Source organism: Malus sylvestris, chromosome 10, assembly GCF_916048215.2.
Source record: "Malus sylvestris chromosome 10, drMalSylv7.2, whole genome shotgun sequence".
In the NCBI taxonomy this organism is placed as follows: Eukaryota; Viridiplantae; Streptophyta; class Magnoliopsida; order Rosales; family Rosaceae; genus Malus; species Malus sylvestris.
In genome coordinates, this window is record NC_062269.1 from 20,231,828 (window position 1) to 20,241,166 (window position 9,339).

The window sequence follows — 9,339 nt, forward strand, 5'->3', positions numbered from 1 at the left end:
AAGCCACACATCCATAATTCTTCACAATTCCACAATTATACTAAGGAACGACTCAATTTTGAAGATCAAAGCAGAAAAACCTGATATCACAACAAAGATCGAAGATCCCAATCCAAGCAAATCAAGATTCAGTGCACAAACAGCTCAGAGATGCCGCAAAAAAACCTTAAGCCTGATGAGCAAACCAGGATCCTCTTCACCAGTTTACTGAACCTTAGCTCTGGATACCATCATAGCCATGGAAGATGAAACCATAAAGTCTCCAATGAAAAGCAAGAAAATATGAGAACGAAGAACAACGAAACTCAAAGTAGAGAGAAAATTATATCTTGAAAAAGAAGTTGTTGTATTAACTGAATGAGTACTTGCACACCTTTACAGTGATGTATATACCTATTTATAAAAGATAAAAACAAACTTACAGCTGTCAAAACTTAATAACTAAGAAAGCTAAACACCTTAACCGCCTAGCTAACTTATACACGATATGACTAAAATACCCATGCACATATATCTTTGGTTAATAGACTTCTCGATTTAGAGGAGTTCTTTAGCCACGTCTATCGTATCTGGCATTCGTTCACTTTTATCTTGGGTGCATAGCAATTCTAATGCTAGAAAATCGTGCAAGTGCTGTTGTACTTGTCCATCTCCCGTTATCTCCCCAAATATTTTAGGGTCCACAATTGTCTGAATCTGTCTGATATCTCTAGCATGTACTGTCACATATACAATAATCGATTGGTATTCTCCTGCGTCATATTTATCTACAGCTTTTTGTCCAGTCAAGAATGCAAGTAAATGCACACCGAAGCTGTAGACATCACTTTTTTCTGTAATGTAACCAGACTTCATGAAGGAAGGATCAAGGTACCCAAATGTCCTTCACCTTATAATCAACGTGTGATTTCATAGGAGGAATTGTTATGGAGTGTGAGAAGTTACAGAGTTTGGGAACATAATAATGGCCAAAGAAAATACAGCTGGCTTTTAAATCCTGATAAATGATTGGCCAATTTGGGTGGTACCATCGTGGGTAACTAGACATGTGTCCATTCTATAACTAAGAAAAATTCTGCGAATAAAAGTTATAGAACTCACACTTCTACTCTTGATCTGACTCTTCTTCATTATTAATTTGTCTGATTGGCCTATACGTGCTGAATCTTACTAATTGATTTCCATGATATTGCTTATATAAATGAAATTCTGTAGGGTCTCTTATATTGGTTTCTCCTAAAATAATCGATACATTCCATTCTATTTCTTCTAGTTTCAACATATTGGCCTTCTTGGCTTTGAGTACTGAAATACCTTTACTTTGAAATATATCTAGATTCTTATTCAAATCTAGTCTAGTTTTAGTATTGCTAACTTGTAATTTTCCTGTCAAGCCTACGCATAGTAGTAAGTTGTCCTTAGTTTCTATCATATCGTATCTTATAGATTTGACCGAAATTTGAATATATTTGTAAAAGTCTTCGAAAGGGAGCATAAATTCTGGTTGACAATAGATTACTCTAGCATTTTCTGACATAGCAATTTCATCATCTCGATTGTGGCTGCGTCTAGTTGTCTGTATCTTGCATCTAAAATACTTATTAAAACCTTCACCCCAGATTGCAGTCTGGTTAAACTTTTGAATCCTACTACTATTGTTCCAAGATATAAAATTAAATTTTCTATCTATTTTGTCCTAAGATTCTTTGGTTACTAAATTAATTCTACTGACATCCTTTTTGTCTACTACTCTTATTATCTGTTCTTGATAATGAACTAAACCGTTGTCCCATTTTATATAATTTTTTAGGGTTCAAGAGATGTAAAGTGTTATTTCTAAAAGCTTCTGCTTCTTTTTCGGTATCTATTTCTTCTTATGTCTTACAAGTTCTTTCCATTTGTTATATATTGTTTTGAAAAGCACATGTAAAATAATAACATCTAAGATTAAGGCCAAAAGTCTCACATGCTCACGATGAATGAGGGAGGGGGGAGGGGGGTTGGCCGAAGAATCTTCGATGCCAAAGTTATAATTCTAAAAAGAATGTAATAGGAGTTTGTGGATGGCAAATGACTTAGCATTTTAGTGGGATAAGTGGTGTATTTATAGGAGGGTGGCTGGCCCTTAGGGTGAGGAGTGACTAGCCATAGATGGTAATTGGAGAATAATTGCAAGATATTATGTGAAATAATATCTTGCAATTAACATGCAATTATTCCTAAATTAGGAGTTTTGAGAGTTACCTTTTGAATAAAATCAATAAGAAATTGATGAGGAGTGATGAGAGAGATTTGAATAAATACTATATTGATCACATTTGACTCTTCCTTGATTGAGTCGTTATTATCCGTTACATGCACGTGGGAATCCTAGTATGCCTCGAGGATTATTTTATTCTTTTAACCCAAAAGTCCACGTGTCACCTCCATAATTTTTTGCTCCACATGAATCCTTTTGTACAAGGGTTTAGGGTTTAGAAGGCGAGAAGAATGGATGTTGTTGGTTGCCTTGATGAGATTATCAGCAGAGTAACAATGAATAGGATGAGATTCTCCATCACTAGAAGCAAAGAGATCCTCTAATAACTTTTTTTTGGTTCTTGTGGTTTGACAACTCAATATCTCTTTCCGCCTTTCTCAAGCATGGAAGCTTCGAGACCCTAGTACAAAAATAGTTAACGAATTAATATACAATTTCAGGTTTAAAATTAAACTTACGAGCGTGAAAACTATAACTTACAATTGCAACAGTTTTGATGGCATTGTTTTATCTCAACTGATTCTTGTTTAGCACCAAAAGCCTTTTAGGATTGGAATTAGATCACACCAAGTAAACAGTAATCGATCAATTTCTCCGTGTCCGCTGCAGATGGTATCTGCAACCAGAGCAGAACTTGTAGCTACTCCCCCAAGTTTCATTTTCTCCACAATGGTCGCATCGAATGATCAGCCTGCTATGAATAACATGCAGTGGTGATAGCGGCCAAAGAAATTTACATGAAACTACTATTTTTGTTTTTTCATTATTAGAGACAAAGCAAAAGAAAAATAACCTGTCAACTATAAAGAAAGTAGAAAGTCATGAAAAATTAACATATTCTAACCCACCTCCCTATTCACAAATCTTCTGCTACATATCAGCAAAACCCCACAACGTACTTTTCATTGAAGAAGCAGATGTGATTGGGAGTTTCATTGAATTCTCAAATGAATTACAAGATCGCAAACACTTACAAAGTTTCAATAACAGCCTTAAATATAAAGAACGAGAGAGCGCTATAACATTGACTTTGCAATTGCATAGGAGGAACTGTTATAGAGAAAGAGAAGTTGCTATGTTTTAGGAACAAAGTCATGGTCCAAGAAAATACAACTAGGTGTTAGATCTCTCTGCATGATGTACTTATGAAGGGTGGAATTGGAGATATGAAAATGCATTCACAAGTCGCTTAGCAATACACAATTTAGTTTTCCATGGTAATAAGGATTGATCTTAATTTGTCATTGTCAAAAAGGAAAATGCAACATCAAGATATTCTGAAGAGTAGTGAGCAACATGGAAATCGAACTTGCCTTGAAATCGTTGAGCACAAAGATATACACACTAATGCAAACTAGGTAGCTACAGGTTCACTATCTCTCTACTAAACAAACAGATAAGGAATGACCTAGTTCTGCACCATGTTTCAAAATCACATGTCAGACCATGCAAAAGATCGATCTTCAAGAATGCCAGTGCTAAGAGTACTGTATAATGTTTGGAAATGTAATTTCCACAGGATATTCCTGATTAATGTATTTGATTTTTAACACGTTGTTCTCTTCTTCTTTTTTTTCTTTCTTTCTTTCTCATTAATTAGGTTACAATCAATGTTTGGATAGAGAAAGAAAAGGCAACATCAAAAACTCCTTACAAATAAAGAAATCCAAAGATATCTATCTGAGCTATCATAGTTGTTACAAATTAACAGAAAAATGAAAATAATAGCAACGCATTAACAACCAACACCATACAAAGGTTAGTGAGTTCAACATTTAAGACACTGATCATCTTCCAACCACTAGTCATATCTTGTCAATTCGAACGATTTCTCTAGCCACATCTGTCATATATGGCCTTCTTTCAATTTCGTCTTGAGTGCATGACAATGCCAGTTGTAGGAAATCTTGCAACTGCTGCTGCACTTTCTCATCTCCCCCTACATCCTCATTGATTTTAGGGTCCACAATTGTCTGAATCTGCCCGATTTCACTAACATGTTGTTTCACATATGCAATAATTGATTGGTATTCTATTGCGTCATATTTATCTACGACTTTTTGTCCCGTTAAGAATACAAGTAAATGCACACCAAAGCTATAAACATCACTTTTTTCTGTAATGTAACCAGACTTCATGTAAGAAGGATCAAGGTACCCAAATGTCCCTTTCAGATCATCTTCAACATGAGACTGCATAGGAGGAATGGAAATGGAGAGTGAGAAGTTGGTGAGTTTGGGAACATAATCATGGCCCAAGAAAATACAGCTGGGTTTTAAATCCCGATGAATGATTGGCCTGGGAAAGGCAGTATGGAGATATGTAAGTGCATTAGCAAGCTGCTTTGCAATACGCAGTCTAGTTTTCCATGGTAATGAGGAGTAATTTTCATTACCCCCTAGACCTCCGTGATCGTTGAGAACTCCTTCCATCGCATACTCATGAACAAGAGCTGGTACAGAAATCTCCAAGCAGCAGCCCAAGAGTTTCAAAACATTTTTATGGTTGCTCATCTGCATTGATATAATAATGTCTCGAATGGCCATGGACTTAGCTTCATCCCCCGTCCCCATGAACTTCTTAACAATGATTGATCGGTCATGTATAAAACCCCTGAACATTTTGTAACCACCATAAACATGTATAGAACTGGGGAATTGACTATTTTCAGTGGGTGAACAATCTTGCATAATGCAAGAAGGATCAAAGTTGTTGGTTGCCCTCGTGAGCTCATCAGCAGAATAACAACAAATAGGATTCGATTTTCCATCACAAGAAGCAATGAGATCCTCCAATAAGATGCTTCCATTATCCAAGAATGATCTCTGTCTTTCCTCCTTTCTGTTTCTGAATCATGTAAGCAATGGGAAGAACCTGATTAACACACACACACACCCGCAAACGTCGAATAAAAAAGCACACACCAAGATATGACAGAAGACCTTCCATATAACTTGAATAGTGCATTTTCCCTTCATTTTTTGCCTATGAACTTCACATGAAAGTCTAACAGATTACATATAAGCATTCTTATGTGTTCGAAACTGAAAAATATAACGGTTGGATTTCTTTCTCCTATTGTGGTACAAAATTACTAAGGCAAGAATCTGGCCTCCTTTAAAGGATTTCTGTCCTTACAAATGAACTTTGGGGTTCAGCCTCACGAAAATTCAGATTCAGCCTCTGCTGAAATCATTGAGATTGATGATCAAAATTTAACATAATGGTTTCGAAAACAAGTGCGAAAATAGTTATATGAATATCTCAAAATCAGGTCTAAATCAAACAAAGGCATATATGATGCGTGATTAAAACAAGAACTTACAAGACTTTGGATGACATTGTTTTATCTTTTTCTTTTCTGGCTAGCACCGAGTCCCTGTGTTGATTTATCCGCCGAAGCCCACAGCAGATCTAATGTTCAAACAGCAGTCTGTTCTGTAATTTTCATTCTCTTACAGAAAGCCTGCATTTGAGAAGGAATAAAAGTTTGAAATTTGTTGGTGTGTGTTGGAAGGTGGAACATGCGCCCTCGTATGTTGACTTGGAATAGCTTTCAACCAAAGTTGTGGCTCAAGGAAAAGTTATCTTCCTTTTCATACGTTCATTTTTTTCTTCTTACCTTTTCCAGGGCTGGCCCCATTCCGGAGGGCCTCCATTTTAAATATATACAAATTTTGTAGAATTAAGTACTTAAAACTCCCGCCATTCAGTACTACGATCTGGTGGTATTTCTTTTCACTTGGAAATGAGCGGTCTTAGGTTTGAATCTTGTGGATGGCGAATTCAATACCAAACTAGGTTGTCCATTGTGTGACTTTGCCAAACTCCCCCTCCCCTTGGTATAAAAATATCGGTGTACTAAAAAAAAAAGTACCTAAAAAACTCCCAAGTTTTTTAGTGTCATTTCAAATTGTTCTAAACAAGTACCTAACCTATTGAGAATGTCATATCGTTAAGCCCCAATTAAATTTATATTAACATAATAAAGGTTTACTTTGTCTCAAAATCAATAGAAGATCATAGAAACTTGGCCTCCACTAACTAACGTTCATTAGCCCCCATTAGACCATAACCTCTAAACCCAACACACAACAACCAACTCCACCCTACAACTCAAGCCAACTCCAAACATGAGAAAAAAAATATATATGCTATAGCGGCTGGAAGAAAGGTAACCACTTCACATTATCAACCACACATCACACATCACCTCAACATGTTATCAAAGAGGTAAATTTGGTGGCAGATGCACTTGCTAACTCATGGCTTAAAACAGGTTTCAAGTATTGGAAATAGAACCATATTAAATCTTGTAGGTGGCGGCCATTATTCGATCAAGTTGCCACATTTACATTTAATCGAATAATTAACTGCGGCTTAATAACTGTGACATTTTCAATAGATTACGTACTTGTTTGGAAAGTTTCAAAAGATTGAGACCAATTTAAAATAACACTAAAAGGTTAATGAGTTTTAAGTACTTACTCCAATATTTTACACTTTAAATTTAATAAAAATATCAAAAAATAAAATCACAAGCAATAATATAACTTTAGACAAAAAAATTTTTACTATTTTTTTCTTTTCCCTCACCCACTCGTAACTATAGTTTTACTTTATCAAATTTAATTAAAATTTAAAAATAAAAATGCCAATCCTTTTTCTCTCGATACAACCCAACCCACTTTCTTTCTTTGTTTTCACAAAACTGTTGCTCTTTTTCTCGATCTTCACAAAAATTACGATTTCAGCTGCTCTTTCATTTTCACAAACAGTAATGTTAGGAAGACTAAATTTATAGATTAAAATTACAAATTAAATGATATGTCACTAATATAAATGAGCATGCCCATCAACACTTAAGTAATAAATCAATCATCAACTTACATGTCCTTTAGTTTCCAAAATTTAATTTCCAAATTTAGTGTTCCTAACATTACTCTTTCACAAAACTATCGCTCTTCAGCCTCTTCTCTCATGGGAAATAATATTGGGGTTCTTCTTGGGTAATTCAGATTTCAGCATGGTGTCTATATCGGCACACTGCAGTTTGTATTGATTCCTCCATGTTTTTAGAGTCCGCCTCTTGAGCGCCAATTAGAAGCATGCAATAGCTCCTAGCTTCAATTGAGGTTAACCTGTGGAGAAGCAACATGAACTTATACGCAGCGTCTATGGAGGCTCTCTCTCTACTATGGTTATGTTTTATTAACTGCATAAATCAATGTGGATGTTAACTTGACAATCAATTTTTTGTGATTTTTAATTCTCAAATTAGGTTTTCATGTTGAATTTTCCCTTCCTTTTCCACAGTTTTGTTAACCATATCAATTACAATTGCCTTTGTAGAAAGAAGTTTTTCAAGATTAAAATTGATGAAATCTTATCTGTGATCACTATGTCACACGAAAGATTGAATGAGTTGGTTATTTATCAATTGGTTGAAAAATTACATTATATAAACTTAAGTAATACATTTGTGTCCAAAAACAAGAGTCGTGTAACATTTAAATGTTTGTGTATTATTCTTCTTTTTATATTAATTTTTAATGATAATTGATGTAGAAATAATTTTTTTCACGTATTTAGCAAATTCTCTTATATAAATATCAATGTAAAAAAAATCAGAGGTTAAAGAACACTAGGGCCCAACTTTGAAGGCATGCCTAGGCCCCAAATTCTCAGACGGGCCCTGCCTCTCCTTTGACTAGCAAAAGAAAATGCAGTATGAAGAAATCTCCTCACATAAAGAGCAAAATCAAAATACAATTGCCTTGAATTTTGTTGAGCATACAAAAGATCTAAACAAAGCAAATTAGGTAGCTACAAGTTCACTAGAAGAACCTACTAATTACATGCCAAAATACCCTTTCTCCCTTTCCATGATCAAACCATACACAAAAAACTACCATTTTCCATTGGCACTACCCAAAATACAAGGAACTTTTGCCATTGTGACATTATCACAAACACCTACCATGCAAAAGACAAAAACCCATAAAATCAATCATCTCCTTCTCCACCAGATTCACCACCACTACCATCATCCTCAAAAGCATTTCCATCACCTTCATAACCACTTCCCAAATCACAAATCTTCATCCAAACATCCTCCGAAACCGGCACCACCGAAAGCCTCGGCTGCCGAAACAGGGCAAACCCCTTGAGCCCCTGATCCCCTTTCATCTCCTTCAAGTCCACCGGCCTCCTCATCTCCCCAACCGCCTTCACATCAACCACCCCATCATCCCCGCGTTCCGAATACCATTCTCGCACGACGCTCACTACACCAACCACGCGGCGGGCCTTGGCACCGGAGTGGTAGAAGAAGCAGAGGTCACTGAGCTTCATGGACTTGAGGTACTTCTGTGCTTGCTTGTTCTTGACGCCGTCCCACTTGGTTACGCCTCCGTTGGCCGCTTGGTCCTCCCACGACCACTCTCCCGGCTCCGTCTTGAGAAGCCAGTACTGTTTCTCTGCGGCCATCGATGGTATTGGGATTTTCTGGTCAGGTTTGTTGCTGATTTTCTGTTGTGGAGTACAAAGGATTTTTATGGTGGGTTTAGGGTTTTTTTGGCGGGGAAGATGTGTGCATTGGCGCCAAGGGATATTTGTAAACTAACATGTGTCATCTCATAATTCTCAACTACCATCCGGACTTTCACATCGTAATAAGTAATTCTTACAAGTTACAAGTAAGTTCTATAATGTTACGAAATTATTTAATATTCTATAATGTTGGCCGAACCCCTTACTTAGTTTTGGTTTACTTTGTGAATAATTTCATATGTTCCTGAATTCAAGTTTGATGTTTGTTTTAGTTTTGGATAACGTTATGAATATTGTGCTCGATATGAGTTAGTTGAGTCATATTTCTTGTATACGTTGTCCGAATTCAATTAAATACATGATTAGGCGTAAATGTACCGTTAGTTGTCTAGATGAATGTGCTATTATGTACACTAACTTCATACCTAGATCACCCCTCCAAGAACAAATTCAAGTATATCCAACCTGATTAAGGGTTTTGGCATCACTCCTCATTGTATGAATGGTAATGAAATACCATTAAAGAA

At 36.1% G+C, this 9,339-nt stretch overlaps 2 protein-coding genes across 5 annotated transcripts; both read right to left on the minus strand.

Moving 5' to 3' along the window:
• Positions 1–3,873: 3,873 nt before the first annotated feature.
• On the minus strand, positions 3,874–5,830 carry LOC126586947 (serine/threonine-protein kinase ZRK1-like). Of its 4 annotated transcripts, none has more exons than XM_050251910.1 (2): positions 5,586–5,830; positions 3,874–5,134 (listed from the first exon to the last, which is right to left on the minus strand). In XM_050251910.1, the coding sequence occupies exon 2, from the start codon at positions 4,948–4,950 to the stop codon at positions 4,066–4,068; it is 885 nt and encodes a 294-aa protein (XP_050107867.1). In that variant the 5' UTR covers positions 4,951–5,134; positions 5,586–5,830; the 3' UTR covers positions 3,874–4,065. The 4 variants fall into 4 exon arrangements, with proteins under 4 accessions (XP_050107867.1, XP_050107865.1, XP_050107866.1 ...); XM_050251908.1 differs by having other exon boundaries at positions 3,874–5,443; XM_050251909.1 differs by having other exon boundaries at positions 3,874–5,446.
• A 2,179-nt stretch (positions 5,831–8,009) lies between these two features.
• LOC126584823 (uncharacterized) lies at positions 8,010–8,885 on the minus strand. Its single transcript, XM_050249178.1, has one exon. The coding sequence runs from the start codon at positions 8,747–8,749 to the stop codon at positions 8,267–8,269; it is 483 nt and encodes a 160-aa protein (XP_050105135.1). The 5' UTR covers positions 8,750–8,885; the 3' UTR covers positions 8,010–8,266.
• Positions 8,886–9,339: the final 454 nt, after the last annotated feature.

Excerpts from the sequence above, each read along its gene's own strand:
- LOC126584823 (XM_050249178.1), bottom strand. The coding sequence starts at position 8,749 with ATGGCCGCAGAGAAACAGTACTGGCTTCTCAAGACGGAGCCGGGAGAG.